The 17,624-nt window shown below is 43.5% G+C and overlaps 1 protein-coding gene across 1 annotated transcript in view; it reads right to left on the reverse strand.

Moving 5' to 3' along the window:
* Positions 1–275: 275 nt before the first annotated feature.
* SMIM14 (small integral membrane protein 14) overlaps positions 276–17,624 on the reverse strand; it is an 87,553-nt gene continuing 70,204 nt past the window's right edge. The window contains exons 4-5 of the mRNA XM_006258474.4: positions 4,025–4,173; positions 276–3,443 (exon numbers count right to left, since the gene is read on the reverse strand). Of these exons, the coding sequence (XP_006258536.1) occupies positions 3,411–3,443; positions 4,025–4,173 (182 nt within the window). The 3' untranslated portion in view covers positions 276–3,410. The remainder of the gene's footprint in view (positions 3,444–4,024; positions 4,174–17,624) is intronic.

Here is a 17,624-nt window from a genome sequence, read left to right on the forward strand (position 1 = left end):
GATTCTATTGTTGTGCTATTTCTAACTTGCCAGATAAAAGATTCCATAGCCACCACATGTAGAAAAATCTATGTCCATTTTAAAGGTTAGAACTTATGCCTGACCATGTCCTTTCAAATGTTATCCTTGACTTATGTTCTGGTTTTTTATTATTATTGGTTGGTTGATGAACTTTTTAACTGTTAGACAATTTGTAGTGATCTTTAAAGTTGACAACTTCTGTTACCTTGGTGCAATTCTAAATCCATCATAAACTTCAAACAAAGACAAAAAGGTTACTAATGTTTGCTATTTATTTCATTAAGTCAATAAAAAGTGCATAGTACAAGCCCTTTTTCCCCCCAATCCAAGTACTCAATAAAAGATTAACAGGAAACCCTAAATGGCACAAACACGATTTTTGTTTGGCATGATTCAGACATTTTAAACCACCAATTTACATGATCACTTTTCCTTTTTCAATAATGAACATTACAAGGCTGGGTGATCAGCAGACACTATATGAATAACACAACTTTTAATTTCAGAATAGTGGTGTTAAGCAGACTCTAAAATACTATTGCTTTAACAAAGTTATAAACTAAAGTATAACTGTAAACTCTCATCTTTCTTCATGTCACTAAAACTTGTTTCTCTTAACTAGCTGAGTTTAAAGTAATTAAATATGCAATTGATCGCATTCTAAAGCTTTGTATATCACAAATTTCTTTCAAGCTTCTTCAAAATTTACTGTGTACAATTTTGTAACCATGATAAATATTTCATCACATATCGTACTGGTTATGGCTGTATTTTGCCTCTCTCAGTAATGTTGCTAGTACATTATTCAGAGGACAGTCCCACAGATTATAATGGAACTGCTTGCTGACTCAAGTACTATTTAACATGAATAAAAGTGGCAAAATACAATCATATGAATAAATTACTTTTACTTTATGCAGTAATAATGACATGAAGTTTATATATTGAAGAAAGTATCACAGAATTTTAAAAGATATATGTGGTGACATGGGATAGTGGCCTGGCTATGTACTAAAACATTTTACATAGATTTAAACATTTAAAATAGATTTGCAATGTTTCTCTTTTACATAGAAAATTTAAAAGAGTATTTTCATAAGGAAAGTATATATGTATATAAAACCTTTTGGACAAACTTAAAAGAATTTAAAGAAAATAAGTGAGAGGAATTTTAAGAAAACCTGTTGATGAATTGCACACACAGCTTAGTAATTTTTCTGGTCGTAATGTATAGAAAACACCGAGCCATAAATCTGCCAAAATCTTTGAACTGGGTGCACAAAGTTAATCTTCTAAATACATATTTAGGCACTTAAATATAAAGATTATGATTTTCAAAGGTTCTAAGTGCCTGCAAGTCTTACCAACTTCAACAGGCACCAGCATTGTTCCGTTTCTTTAAAATAAAGCCCCTTCTAGGTATATGCTTAACTATGGAAATGAAGTCCAATTTTATGCACCCAGATTTGAAGACCTTTGGCCATTTATTCTCAGGAAACTGCCAACATGGTAGATTGCATACTTTTTTGTTGGTTCAATAAAAAAAAAAAAAAAATGCCATATTACCTACCCTGTTCTAAAGTTCTCAAACAAAAATGCAGAAGGCAGGCAAAAACTAGCACAGCTGGACTGGGTATCCCAATGAGGTCCTTACACAATATCTGTGGCCTAGAATGACATTAGTTAACATTAGGATAAGTTCTTTCAACTACTCTTCTGAAATTCCACTGTCTTCAGCATGTGGCATTAATGTAATTAAGAGAATCTGGCCCAATACTACTTTACAAGTGCTCCCAACTATAGGTTGTGAACACATGTTCCAGAGAAGTTCAATGGACAATCAGTTGCATCAAATTATAGAAGTCTTTCTTTAGGTCCATGCTATATTTTTACAAGGAGGTTTGGCTGACCTGCTATTTATTTACCCTGAGGAAGAGAAACTTGTATCCGGTAACAAAAGGATCCAACAAGGTGCTCTTCTAAGGCTCATTAATGCAAATCATTATTAAATGTTAGGAGTCCTTTTGGCCACTCACATGAGTAAGATGACTCACGCGAGGAAAGGTTTACAGGATAAGGCCCTTAACTCTCCACAGATTGGTTTTACTGACCTTCATGGAAAGAAGCTTCACAGACAACTACTAACATAAAAAAGTGTCTTGATGTTATCCTCATCAATTTTTTAAATTGATCAAGAAAAATATACAATGTTACTTTTCTGTACATCTTTAAAATGTTCTTAAATTATTTAATGTACGTAAAAAACTCACTCCCATTAGGTAAAATGGAAGATGCATACACGCACACATCCACACAAGTAAACATGAAAGGGAAAAGATATGCCCTAGATCTTCACCTTTGCTTTTTTTATTGTACAATCAAATCGCCAGTAAAAAAAAAAAAAAAATCAAAACTTTAAGTAGTACTAATCATATGCAAGTCAAAAGCAACTTGTAAGTAAGTGGAATATTCCTGAAGGCGATTGTTTGGTATGTTTTCATCTTGTTAAATAGATAATGCACTGGGGATAAAGATTGTTAAGATACTGATTAAGATTATACCCAGGACAGAACATTTAGGATAACTGTCATTTAATTTGTCATTTTATCAAGTCTGTAAAGAATTACTTCAGTTTTAGAGTTTAGTATATGGTTGTTCAAGTTTTAGTTGTCTTTAACAACATACTGGATTCTAATTTATCTCATTTACTGGCACATGCAATTCAGTGTTTGGAGATATAATATTCTGTTTTAGTCCCTAATATTTAAGGCAAGGTTGACAGCGGTTACACTCACATGGACTTTAATTCTAGAAGATGATCCGTGCTTTGGCAAACAACTCTGAAAACTATTTAAAAATTCAGTCCAAAAACTAAACAAAAGGCTGCTTTGAGCAGCAAGGTAAATATAAAATAATTCTAATTTTTTCCACCACAAAAAACTCAAGTTAATGATTGCAACTAATAAAGTAACTTCCAAAAACGTGTGGGGGGGTGGGGGGCAGGGAATATGTGACTAAATCTGAAAAATAATCAATAACGTTCTATGAATATAAAAATGCACATGGATTTTAACTTTATTTCAATTAAGACCAGAAACCACTGCAAAGAAATTATGATCAGTGTAACAGAAAGAGAGTGGAATGTCCACAGTTACAACAACCAAAAGACCCCTGTAACTCCTTATCATTTATTCAATGGCAATAACATATAAAGCAAAAATTAACTTTAAAAGTGAAATAGCGACTAGCAGTTTATGAAAATAACATCTTGCTTTATGTAAATGCAAAAGGAAAACAGTATTGAGTGGGGTTTAGGAGTACTCCAGTCACTTCTGTTCATTTGGTCGTGCAAGATTTTAGTTGCTGAATATTTCCGGTATTTTAAAGGTCTAGTCCACAGGTGGGGCAGGTGGTTCTTGTCCCTAGTTGCATGAACAAGAAAACAGCATTAGATTAGAAATGCTTGTCTACAAAGCATGACTTGCCAAAAGAGTGGACAAAAGGAGATATGTTCTCCCTGCTTTTAAGGTTCTCCTCCATCTCTTTCAACATCTGAAACAAGCTTACAGCAGCAGCAGTCTTCTTCTTACTAGAAGGTATTTTTCAGAGCCCAAGAGGATTCTCTCCCACACTACTGTTTATTATCCTTCCTCCAGGATCCTGTACTACCAGGACTGATCTTCCTTACAAGCTGAAGAAGGCCACTCCAAGTAAAGGCAGTTGAAAAGTATTATTGGATTCCAGAGGATGTCATCACAGACACTCAGTATCTTATCTCTGCTCTTCTGCACAGCAACTTCTATGGACTGTCTCAGTATTCTACTGTACTTTCAAACTGATTTTTTTAATGTTAAATGTAGCACTAAAATAATGAAATAAAAGTAGAGGAAACAGTTTGAGAAAACACCCTAATTAATGTAAGGCAGTATACTTTTAAGAGTTTATTACTATATTATTTCAAAGAACCTAGACACAAGGCACTTTAAGATACAAACAGACTTACGCTATGTGGACTGGTTGGCTTTCCAACTGTGTTGGATCCTCTTAGATTACTAGGTCTCAGCAAGAACAACACAAGTGCAATAGCCACCCAGGCCATCATTATCATGGCAAAGCTGATGCCGTTGTCACCAGAGGAATTTGGTCCTGGCACTACAAGGAGAGAAGACTTTATTAAAAGAAGGCATGAGAAAAGAGTCCTTTTATCAACATGAAAATGTAAACAAAGCATAACTCTTAAATAGAACTAAAAGGTTTTTGGTTCACAGCCATTAAATACTCAATCTGTTTGCCTTTAAAGAGGAACAGCTTACTGCAAGACTGAAGCTGTTTTCTACCTGCCTTCCTCCTCTCATAGCAAAAAAATGTCCTTTTTTGGGTAACATTGTAGTAAAATTCCTTGCACATAGAATATTTCATGGGCGGGTGAGAAGCAGCATCCAGGAAGGGGACAGGTAGGTGGGGTCAGGAGCAGTGTCTAGGAGCTGGATGGGTGCGTGGGGCCAAGGCCAGGGCGAGGGCCGGGGATGGGAATGTCCCAAGAGCAAATCGGGGCTCTTCCTCAGGTCCTACACTGTCACCGCCCTGCAATCCTGGCCCTGGCCCCGCCTCCCCATTCCACTCCTAGATCTGCTGCTTCCCACCTACCCGCATACCCATCCCGTCCCATCCACCCAGCCAAGTGTGCCCTGGCCATGGGGATCCCAAGCCAGACTTCATGGAGACCCAGCCCATCCGACTACTTCATTTGGTGCCCCCAGACTGGTCTAGTAATCTACCACTTAGGGAGCTTTGGTGAGCTGCTGCAGGGGGAGGAAGTGCTGATTTGGTCTGCAACAGCTCACCATAACTCCTTAAGTGCCCCGCCCCCCCAGCCCAAATAATTGCCCACCCCTGTCCTAAGACCACAAAATAGGTATGCAAGTGGATGGAGATGTTTACCATTGATATGATACAAGGGGGAGAAGTGTGCAGCATGAACTAATGAAAAACAGAAGCTAGACAATGTACTATACTAACATTCACAATAGGATCCCACTTTCAATACAACATGGCTGGGACTTCAGAATAGGTTCCTAAACCTGAAAAATTGGCCATGAAAGGACAGCTGGCCACCCTACCTGGGAGAGGGAAGTCCTTAAAGCCTCCTAAAGATCTGTTTATTTAAAATTTGCAACATTTTTCTGGTGGAACATCATTTCAAATAATCAAGTTATGGTCAATGGTGTCAACTGAAACGCTAAACCAGAATAGTTCGCTATTTATAGTGCTTATATGGCTCTCTTCAAAACAGCAACTGAACACCTCACAATCCATATTATATTTATCCCCACCATACCTACATAATCAATATTTGAAAACTTGGAAGGATTTTATGCACATCAATTCCAGGAAACTGGCTCATAATTTGGAATGAAAAGATACAAGATAGACTGCCACTAGAAAACACAGGTCTGGACTCCTGCCCTCAGCCAAAACAGACAAACACAGTCTCTTCCTGGCCTGTATAGCCTTTTATGAGGAAGGCTTTGTGGCAATATATTAATGGTACAATTATTTAAACAAAAAAAAAAAAAGCCAGTTGCATTAGTAGTGTTGTAATGGCAAAGTTCTGGTTTGTACTCAAAGGGAATGAACTATGTACCAGTTCCTACAGAGCAGCGCAGGGCGACAACCTTTTAAATTATGTCAGGGACATACTATGAATGTACCTTGGTTTTGCAGTGTAGACAGAAAAGCCACATTTTACTCCTGTCCCCAAATCATGTGCGGCTCTGGAATTTTTCAGAGCTACAGCATATGAACTCATTACAGTTGTGTGTGTGCCTATATATACACTGCAAGGTCAGCTTAGGCTACGGGCTAAGGTCAGGGCACTGGTGGGTAGGGGACGGGATCGAACGCAAAATGAATCCTCAGGGGCCACCAATACACCTCTACATGGCTTGCTTCTCTCTCCTTGCCTTACAGGAGGTGGTGGAAGAGTTGGGGCCAAGGGCACAGAGGAATGACAAGACACTATGCCAGCTGGAGCAAAGGACTGAACTAGACCATAGGCTGTTCTAAATTATTTTGGGGGTCAATGGTGCAATCAGTAATCCAAGGACTGGGGAAGCAGACTGACTGCTCACTGCAGCTGACCCAGCCTTAACTTTTGCTTTTCAAGTACGTTTTCTTGTTGTTATTTCAAGAACAGTAATGCCTGCAGCATTTAAGGACCATTTTTTCCCTATAAAGCATTAATTTCAGTGGGTTCTCCCTTTTTGTTAGCTCCATAGCTCTGTAGCTCGTGTTTCCTATTGGTACTCACCAGTCATGGCTCTTATGGCCTATTCTCTTGGGTACAGAGTACTTGGTTCATACTCACACAATCAACAAATCTGCTAGATGGATCAGCAAGTCTGCTACTTGCACCGTTTTAGTGAGCAGCTTCCTGAAGAGCAATGTGGACAATTTCGTGGGTGAAAATACGATAAGCCTTCATCTTTACAGAATCTTCCAGCCTATATTTCAAGCTGGGCCTACTTCTTCACAATCAAAGATTTTAGCTGAAAGATTTTTTGGACAGTTGTATAACCAAAATGACTATCTTAAATGCCTTTTGACCATCCCTTTGTGGTAACAAGGGCTCAGACTTACGACTGAGGAAATGAGGCACGTGATATAAGGCGGTGTAGCTCATTGTAGCTAGACTTAATATTTGCCACTTTACAATTAGCAGGCCTGCTTCTCTCTCATGATCTGGTCCTCATACTCTGTACAATGGTTAAAGAACTGAGTTCAGCAACTGTTCTTAAGCATTTTGTTGCTGAAGAAGGTTATAATATGACACATATGGATGGCATTTGGATGGCACCAAATGTCTTAAAAATAAATTCAAACTCAAGGGTTTGGCCCCATTCCCACTGCCTAGTCAAACCATGCTAGATCCAAGAACTGAATTTACATGGTAATGCAATTGCATTCTTTTACAAATGCCCACATGCCTCAGTTAGGGAAGTGGTGTAATCTTTCATAATCTTTTACTTGGGGAAACCTCTTAACATAAGGAGAAGGAGATACGTTTTTCCTTTAAGGTACAGCCAATAGGGGAACAGGAAAGATGAGATGGAAACAAGTATTGGTAATATGTAAAAAATAGGCAACTGTTCCTATCCTTTATCCAGTGGTGTAACTAGGACAAGGCAAATGGGGCAACTGCCCCAGGCACCTAGTTGCAAAGGGGGGGGGGGGGGTTTAAAAAAAACAAACAAAAGAACTGCTACTGCTGGCAGCTGCATAATCACAGTTGTGATTGTGGCAGCAGCTGGAAGTCACCACTTCCCCTGTGTTCCTAGTTCACGGCTGTGCCCCTATGCTGCTGCCTTTTCCACATATAAACTACATCACCATTACCAAGATGTCACAGTGTTTGGAGAAGATCACTCCAACTGAGAAAGAACAGACAGCTGAGATGGGCAACATAATAGTTTTATGCTGGTGGGCAAAGGATGCAGCCCCTGGTTTAGGAAGGTTTCAAGATGCTTTGCAGATGCTAAACTGTCACACAGCAGCACCTATAACTCCTATCATTGTCAGTTTGCTAGGAGACTCCAGCTCCTCTAGCAGATGATCACCTGGTCTCAATTATACATGCCTTTCTTTCACTATCTATCCCTACTACAGAAATGTGATATATTTGTACATGAAGTTCCCAGGGCTTAGGGAACTCCAGCTACTACAGAACACTGAACTTCCTCAGGAGCACAGACTATACCTCAAGCTTATTACGCCTCTGTTTCCATCGCTACCAGCTTTCCATAGAACACTGAGTCTAACTCAAGGTCTTTATGTGCAAGGCCCCAAGTGCCTTGTGCCCAGCATACAAAACTCCATCTGTTCTGCTCTGGGATGAGGCCTAGGAGTCAATGCTTTCCTGCAGCAAAATGTGGACTTGCTTTTGAAAGGTAAAGCTCATTTTTGCAGGAGGCAGTTTTCTCAGGGGCTAGTCTAAGACTGAGGAATAAGCCCTCCCAAGAACTAAGCCTTTCCATTTCTTGTTTTAAGTGCAAGGCATGCTTCTTAGCCTGTTTTAATATAGGACAGAGACAGGTACATTAAAAACGAAACGAAACTCCTGAACTGCATTTGCTATTATCCCCCCAGGGAGAGACTGACAGAAAAAGACCCAACTGTAAGAGACAGATATTTGGTATGTCACTTAAAGTACTACTGGAAAGCTGTTCCATACTCCAACGATGAGGCTGATATAAGAACCTATATAGAAAACAAACTGATCGCCCCTGCCCTTCTAACTGAACTTAAAAAAAAAAAAAATTCCCTGTCTGGTTTTTTTTTTTTGTTTTGTTTTTTTTTAATTTTTATTGAACCTAGCCACACTGCTTCTGGATTCGCACAGTATAGATATATTGCAGAGAAGAGGAGAAAAGGTAATCAGGTATTAGTTTACTGAAAAGGAACACTCCACATGCTATTTCTTTTCTGCTCTACCACCTCCCAACAGAGAAGTCCTCTTCTTGGCCATTCAGCATTATTGTGGTTAACCTCGGTCTATCACAAGAGACCAAGTGAGCACTCTCCAACTCATGCCTTCCCTTTTTAGCTGTCTCTCTAGTTCTTCCTGATCACTGACACAGGAACAGGAAAAAGAAGCGGTATTCTGACAGTTAACCTGATAAGGCACAGTACGTGATGGACGTTCAGAGATTAGTGCTTAGTTTGTCTAAAGCTGACTGTCACAGGCGGGGTCCTACAGGAGGGCTGTGATCTCCTTAAGGCCCCTTCCTGTGCCAAGTTGGCCCAAGGGCATCCTCGATTTCTCGCCCGCCACATCTTTGATGTTAAAATATGTTAGGGAGGCTACCTTTTCCACCCTCTTGGGCACGTCTTGCTGTAGTCTCTGCCCTGTGGACTCCTGAACCCCACATGGGTCCTGCTCTACAAATGGGTGCTTCCGGGGCACCCTAGCCTTAGGGACTACGTGTGGCTCCTACCACCCCTTTCACCACGCCCCAAGTCTTGCAGCTGGAATGGACATTGTTCTGTCCAGGTCTACAATCTCTCAGGCGCTCGGGCCCTTCGTGGCCCTGTCTCTCTCTGTGCCCTTCTCCACACTGCTGCCCCTCTTCAGTTTTGCCGTCCTCCTCTGGGGCCTTCACTATCGCGCCGTCCTCCTCTGGGGCCTTCACTATCGCGCCGTCCTCCTCTGGGGCCTTCACTATCGCGCTGCCCCTTCTCTCAGGGCTCCTCTGTAAAGCCGCCCCTTCTCTCAGGGCTCCTCTACAGTGCCACCCTCTCTGGGGCCTCCTTAGTAATACTGTCACCTTCCTCAGGGTTCACCACAATGCTACACCCTTCCTCAGGGTTCACCACACCCACACTGGGGCTTCTCAGTAATGCCCCTCTCTGGGGCTCGCCACGCCCGCACTAGGGCTTCTCAACCACCCCTCTGGGGCTTGTGCACCCCAAATGCTGCGCCTTTTCCTGGTGCTGGGGTTCCCACACTACTGTGGGTCCCCTATGAGGCCTCCTCCAACCCCTAATAGCCTCACCCAAACCACTGGTCATAAACGACAACACAAAATACAAGCCAATCAGCCATAACAATGCCCAAGCCTACCAGGAAATACTCCATCCCTTCCATGAGAGAGCTCCTTCCTCTTTGGCAGCTGGCAGGGAACTACTAGCCTGGCCTCAGCCCCTGGGCTTTATAAGGGCCAGGCCCTGCCCCTTCCAGTCAGCTGACCTCCTGGTTGCCCCAGCAACCCACAGCTGGGCTCCTTATTCACTCACTGCTAGGGTCCCTTCCCTAGCAGTTTCTCCTCCTTAGGAGCAGGGCATCTCAGTGATCTGCGACACTGACAATCATAATGGAAAATACAAGAACTCAGAGATACAACAGGGAGGGAACTGGCAGATAAGCTTGCCTTGACTCTCACAGATGAATACAACCCAAGATGAACAACGAATACAGATTTGTTCTAAAAAGCTTACCTAACTAAGTGGAAACTAAGCAGGCATCATTTAAGAAACAGTCATCTATGACATTAAAAGTTTGTGCAATGACTCAGAAAGGTACAGCCTAAAGGTCTAATATGTTAAGTCCAGTTCAGAACCCACATGAAAGCTGGGCAACTCGTTATGGTTAGGTTAAGGGTATTATTCAGACCTCCACACAGGCAAGCCCCAATCAGATAAAGATGAAACAAGGCTCCCTGACACAGAGCAAACAGGATTGACACTTAATTGCGTCTGCTGAAAAAATTACAATATTTCACATTTAAAGCCCCCACTTTCTACTTAGAATGAGAGTTAAGCCTAATCAAACTTCATCTCTAAAGCTTTTTGAGACATCTTGAGCCCATCCATCATGGGTTGGCAAGAAAGGTAAATGATTGCATGTACATACACACAACTCTAACATTACACCCAGTTTCCCACAGGGCACCTTCAGCAGCTGGAACACAGTGAAAAAAACCCAAACAAAGCAGCTTATACCCCACTTTTCCCCATTTTTTTATTTTTTTTTATTATGCAGTGTGTGAGGGAAACTGGCTACTACAGCAACACAGCACCATAGATTCATAGATGTTAGGGTCGGAAGGGATCTCAATAGATCATCGAGTCTGACCCCCTGCATAAGCAGGAAAGAGTGCTGGGTCTAGATGACCCCAGCTAGATACTCATCTAACCTCCTCTTGAAGACCCCCAGGGTAGGGGAAAGCACCACCTCCCTTGGGAGCCCATTCCAGACCTTGGCCACTCGAACTGTGAAGAAGTTCCTCCTAATGTCCAATCTAAATCTGCTCTCTGCTAGCTTGTGGCCATTGTTTCTTGTAACCCCCGGGGGTGCCTTGGTGAATAAATACTCACCAATTCCCTTCTGTGCCCCCGTGATGAACTTATAGGCAGCCACAAGGTCGCCTCTCAACCTTCTCTTGCGGAGGCTGAAAAGGTCCAGTTTCTCTAGTCTCTCCTTGTAGGGCTTGGTCTGCAGGCCCTTAACCATATGAGTGGCCCTTCTCTGGACCCTCTCCAGGTTATCCGCATCCTTCTTGAAGTGTGGCGCCCAGAATTGCACGCAGTACTCTAACTGCGGTCTGACCAGTGCCCGATAGAGGGGAAGTATCACCTCCTTGGACCTATTCATCATGCATTTGCTGATGCACGATAAAATGCCATTGGCTTTTTTGATGGCTTCGTCACACTGCCGACTCATGTTCATCTTGGAGTCCACTAGGACTCCAAGATCCCTTTCCACCTCTGTGCCACCCAGCAGGTCATTTCCTAGGCTGTAGGCGTGCTGGACATTTTTCCTCCCTAGGTGCAGCACTTTGCATTTCTCCTTGTTGAACTGCATTCTGTTGGTTTCTGCCCACTTGTCCAACCTGTCCAGGTCTGCGTGCAGCTGTTCTCTGCCCTCCGGCATGTCCACATCTCCCCATAGCTTTGTGTCATCTGCAAACTTGGACAGAGTACATTTCACTCCCTTGTCTAAGTCACTGATGAAGACATTAAAGAGTATCGGTCCAAGGACCGAGCCCTGCGGGACCCCACTGCCCACACCCTTCCAGGTCGAAACCGACCCATCTACCACGACTCTCTGGGTGCGACCCTCCAGCCAATTTGCCACCCACCGGACTGTGTAGTCATCCAAGTCACAGCCTCTTAACTTGTTCACCAGTATGGGGTGGGATACCGTATCGAACGCCTTCCTGAAGTCTAAGTATACGACATCCACCCCTCCTCCTGTGTCCAGGCGTTTCGTAACCTGGTCATAAAAAGAGACTAGATTGGTCAGGCACGATTTGCCTGCTACGAACCCATGCTGGTTTCCCCTCAGCATAATTTGTCCTGCTGGGCTCTCGCAAATGTGAGCCTTGATAATTTTTTCAAAGACTTTGCCAAGGATGGAGGTGAGACTGACTGGCCTATAGTTGCCTGGGTCCTCCTTCCTCCCCTTCTTGAAAATTGGGACCACGTTGGCCCTTTTCCAGTCCTCCGGGACTTGGCCCGTGCGCCATGAGCGTTCAAATATTCCCGCCAGTGGCTCTTCAATGATGTCGGCCAGTGCCTTCAGCACCCTCGGATGGAGCTCATCCGGGCCTGCCGACTTAAAGGCATCCAGTTCTTCCAAGTGACTCTGCACCATCTCAGGGTCTACGCATGGAAGTCTGGCGCCTTGCTGCTGCCTCTCTACAACCCCAATGAGAGACTTGTCGTGTCCCTCACTTAGGAACACTGAGGCAAAGAACTCATTGAGGAGTTCAGCCTTGTCCCCCCTGTCCGTCACCAATTGTTCCTGCCCACTTAGCAGGGGTCCTATTCCTCCCTGGGTCTTCCTTTTACTCCCTATATATCTAAAAAACAATTTCTTGTTGTCTTTTACTTGGGATGCCATCCTCAGCTCCATGGTAGCTTTGGCCTGTCTAACTGCCTCCCTACAAGCACGAGCAGAGGAGGTATATTCGTCTTTGGTGATCTCTCCCTGTTTCCACTTTTTATATGCTCCCCTTTTGGCCCTTAGGCTGCCCTGGATTTCTGTGGTCAGCCAGGGAAGCCTCCTGGCCCCTTTCCCTCTTTTGCCTCGCTCGGGGATCGTCTTGCTTTGTGCCCGAAGGATCGTTTCCTTAAGGCACAGCCACCCTTCTTGGGCTCCCATCCCTTCAAAATTCCTACTCTGCAGTGTGTCCTTGACTAATCGCCTGAGTTCATTGAAATCAGCTTTCCTAAAGTCTAGCACTTTCACCCTACTAGTTACCTTACCCACTCGACGTCTTATGGTGAATTCTATTATTAGGTGATCACTGTCCCCCAGATGGCTACCAATCTGGAGGTCCCCCACCATGTCATCTCCCGTTGCCAATACCAGATCCAGTATGGCATTCCCCCTAGTGGGACCGTGTACCTCCTGTGTCAGGTGGAGGTCCTGTACACAGGTTAGAAACCTTTGTGAGCAGTGGGACTTTGCTGTCTGTGACTCCCAGCAGATGTCTGGGTAGTTTAGGTCCCCCATGACTACCGCCTCTTTAGCTTTTATGGTCACCGAGAGTTGCCTCAGGAGCCCCGAATCTCTTTCTTCCCCTTGATGTGGGGGTCTGTAGCAGACCCCTACCACCAAATCCCTTTCTCCTTGCCCCCCATGTAGCCTAACCCACAATCCTTCTACTTCCTCATCCTTGGATTCTGTCTTGATGAGGGTTGATGTATATTGCTCCCTGACATAGAGCGCAACCCCTCCCTCTTTCTTCCCCACCCTGTCCTTTCTGTACAATCTATAGCCCTCAATATGTACTGCCCAGTCGTGGGATGAATCTCACCATGTAACAATTTTTCCCATGCTGGATTAACCAACAGGCTGTTCTGGGTTATCAGCTGTTTTTCCAATATTTTTAACCAAACAGTATTATAAGACAGAGATGATCGAAAGAACTGAGCTCTAAAAAATAGCCAGCAGCTGTTGTAGGAACACATTTTAGAGTATCCCACAACATCCTACAAGCTGCTTGTAGCAGTGCAAGATCTTTTAAGACAGGATTGCAAATTATTTCTATTTTCTCTAACCTCTGAATTGCATGAATATCTTATTTGTCTAATGTAGAGAATCCCTGATGGACTATTCAGCTAGCTGCATAGGCTGACTTGCAGTCCTCTTTCTCCAAGATTCCTTTTCAAATTACTGGAAAAAACATTAAAAACTGTAACTGGTACTTTCTGGCCACCTTAAATAAGGTAACGAGTTGCCTGTTTTTGAAGGAGAAACAGTAGTGAAATGGTTAACCATGGTAAAAGTTGGTCCAATAAAAGGTATCACCTACAAAAATCCTAACCACAGTCATATTTAAATGGTAGATTGTAAGACCTTTGGAGCAGAGACCATATCTTCCTCCACAAGGCTGTCCAAGGGCCCTTACCCTGGTGGATCCCCTGACCAGGATAGCATTATAAATGCTACATCATATAGTGGTATAGGTTGTAGCTGTTTTGGTCTAAGGACATAGACAGATAAGGTTCTTTGGGTAAATCTGGTATCTTTTATTAGACCAATGCAAATAGTTGGAAAAATCTAAGATATTTATACCCAAAAGCTTACTAAGAAGAATTTTTCCAACTATCTGAGTTGGTCTAATAAAAGATCTCAGATTTACCCAAAGAACCTTGTCTGACCACATCATATAGTGATAACAATTAAATAAGAGTTCATTGTCATTACCATACTGAAATAAATGGGAGAACTTCATAACTTTGTTGATACTACTGTTTCTATTTGGCTGGATGCAGACTTTACAAATCATACATTCGGGCTTAAAGAATACATTTCACAGAATGAATCAAAATCTACAGAGTTTAGGGCATTGCCATGAATTTCCAGGGTCGCCTCCCCTTAGTTGGTAGCAACAGAATAACAAATGACACAACTGTGACATCAACTGAGCCACAGCCCTGATGTTTCCCAACACAAAAACCACCAAATTCCCAGTAGTTACTTCTGTAATCCATCTGTAACCTAAAGATTCATCCACAAAAGCATTACTAGATAAACTGAGAAACAGAAAAGTGACCCATGAGAATGAACAGGCAGGGAGGAAATAAAACAAAAATCTTCAGATCCAAGCCCTGTAAGCAAGGAAGCCTGAGTCAGCTAGCTTCACGAAATATACCGCATAGCTTACTGCTGCTAGACAGTTAATCATCTACTGTTAGTGCAAACCTAGGAAAGAGACTGATTCAAGATCCAGCCCAATCATTGGCTCATTACAACCAGACCTGAGGGAGGGAGAGGGAGAAGGAGAGGGGAGGGGGCTGACACTGAGGCTGAAGCAGTGGACTGAAGTTATACATCGCTCACTGTCTGAAGGCAAAGGAAAGGGTGGAGGTGAAGTTTTCATGGAGCAGGGCCCAGAACAGTTGCAATCTACTTTTGTAAACAGATTCAGCAGCGTCTCCAGGCTCAGTCTTAAGAGTACATTTCCCAAGAGACTTGCCTTTGCCCCACCAAAGAGAAAAGCCAGCCAGTTTAAACATCATCCTAAAATGTTAGCAAGAATTCCACACTGAAACTAAAGTATAGCCATCATAACTCTTAAGAAGGGAGTAATTTCTCTTCAGATCTCCACATGCTTCACAAATATTACCAAATTAAACCTCAGGACCTCAGTGCACCTTCAGGTTAGAGGCAGCTCTACCATCCCTTTTGTAATGGGTAAATTAAAGCACAGAAAAGTATAATTTGCCTGAAGTTGCACAGTTAGTTTGTGGCAAAGATGGACAAAGGACTTCAAACTCAGGTGAATGCTTTACAGTCAGACCATCCTATCACAGTTCCCTTTCCTTCATGTTCTCCTCCTCTCCAAATCACCTGGACATTGGGGGGATAATGTCTGCTCTTACCCAGATGCCTCTGAGAAGACAAACTCCAGAAAGTACATGTGGCCATAACTTAGCCATTTGTGCTCCAGGGTAAAAAGTAGTACAAAATAAAAAGAATACCTTGGCTTCTCTTCATTATCATCCTTCTCAGAAGCCTCAGATCAAAACTCCTCTGTATAGAAATCACTCAGACCTGAAAAGGCCTTTTTTATTTACCATCTGACTGACTAACATTGTGTAACGTGAGAAACTTTAGAGCCCAACAACTAGTTTCAAATGGCTCTTGCCTCTCTAAAAGATGCAGACCCTTACATCTTCCTCCTATAGCCAAAAGATATCAATTAATAAAACAGCATGGACTAAATAGAGAATTTTCAAATACATATGCATGATCTAACTAACAATATTCAGTTAGTTTCAGAGGCGCTCTGTATGATTGTGTGGGTCTTCAGGTATCTTCTGAGACATCAGCAACTGTAGTATCAGGTGGTAGCAAGTCCTTCAGTTCTAGCTGTATGTCCTGGGGTTCAGTTTTCTGTGGTTGTTTTTTACTGAGATTTCTCTGAACAAAACAACTGACCCGTTGCCCCTTATCCTTTTTTCCTTTTAAGGCTTGGAGAAAGCATCATTTATTTCTGCAGAAATAATCTGTTTGGGGTGACAACACAGAACCGTTTATAGCTAATAAAACAAACTGCTGTAAAAATGTATTTCAGGTGAAACATTAGGTTCTAAACACAACCCAAACAGCAGTCAGAGGAGACAGATTCTTCCAAAAGGAGTGCTCAATGTCCAAAAATATATTCTAATTTTTTTCCTATGGGCGTGTGCCAGAACACCACAGGTGGCAGAACGCCGGGGCTAAGGGTGCTCTATCCCCCCAAATGAGGGGCAGCAGGTAGGGCTGTAAGGCAGCCCAGAGCCTACAGCTGGGCGGCTGCAGCAGGGGTGGAGATGGGCACGCACACAGCCAGGATCACAGCCTGGCATGTTGATCACTGGGTGCCCAGCACGGCAGGCAAGTATCAGTCTACACTGTGAAAGGGAAGGGGCTGGGGGCGGGGAAGGCAGATCGAGGCCCCCGCAGGGAGGGAGGGAGCAGGGCATAAGCAGGGGCAGGGGCGAATGAGGCCCTGGGTGGGCAGTGGGATGATCAGAGACTGGGTGGTTTCTCCAGGGGCGTGGGGAGGCTCCTGTTGCTGTGCAAAGCCTGGCAATCTGAATGCGGGGCAGACGTGGCTGCCACTGTGCTTTGCGCGCTGCTGCAGCTGCTCCAGGAGTGGCACAATATCATGTGCCTGTTGCCACTGGGCTGCACCACGCCCCTGCCCGCCTGGTGGTGAAACGCACATGGCGTCACGTGAGTTCAGAGGCAGCAGTAGCTGCAGCAAGGCGCAAAGTGCAGCCCACAGCTGCAGCTGCCTCTACCCTGTGCACAGAAGGGGGGTGATGGGGCACATGCTAGGGTGCACACAACAGCGGGAGCCCCCCTCCGCGCTCCTGGATTAGCCGCCTGGGCTCCGGTCACTCAGCCTCCCCCCCAATAATTTTATTTATCCTTCTGCCTATGCAGAACACAGAGGCATCAACACAGAAAAATGTTTTTCATGGACCCTTTTTCTCCCTTTTCCACTGTAGTTTTTTCTTTTGGGTTTATACTTTTGCATCTCTTTTCAAATGGTGGGCATTATCTTAGCTTGTAGCAGGTGCCACAGCATGTGCAGCTCCACAAGCTCTTTTTGTGGACACTGACTGAGTTCCATGTGGCTTTCTGCCTCCAATTTCAGTTTTGAAGCATTTTAGATTTTATTTAACAGTCACAGTGGGCATGGCTACACAAGAAGCTTTACTGCACATTAAACTAACCTATCATGTCATGTAGTGGATGATCTTCCTGTTGGCACTGTCCAGTTTGTGGGCATGGGCACTATTTGCCCACACAGGAAAGCAGTATTCCTCTGGTGTGTAAGCCAAGGCGAGTGTACTTGTTCTCAAGGTAGAGAAATCAGGTCCACATGCTGTACCAGCTAGTTCCTTAATGACCACTGCCCTTAAGGTTGCCTTGTGCCTCGGCTTCCCCAGGTGGCTGGTGGAAGGTTAGGCTTCTGTCTAGTGTAACACCCAGGTAGGCTGGTGTCTTCTTGAAGGGTAACTCTTTTCCTTCCACGACAACTCTTAGCTTGGCATTTGCAGCATGATTATTCAGGTGAAAAAGTGTTGAGGAAGTCTTCTGT

This window comes from Alligator mississippiensis, chromosome 2 (assembly GCF_030867095.1).
Source record: "Alligator mississippiensis isolate rAllMis1 chromosome 2, rAllMis1, whole genome shotgun sequence".
Lineage (NCBI taxonomy): Eukaryota > Metazoa > Chordata > Crocodylia > Alligatoridae > Alligator > Alligator mississippiensis.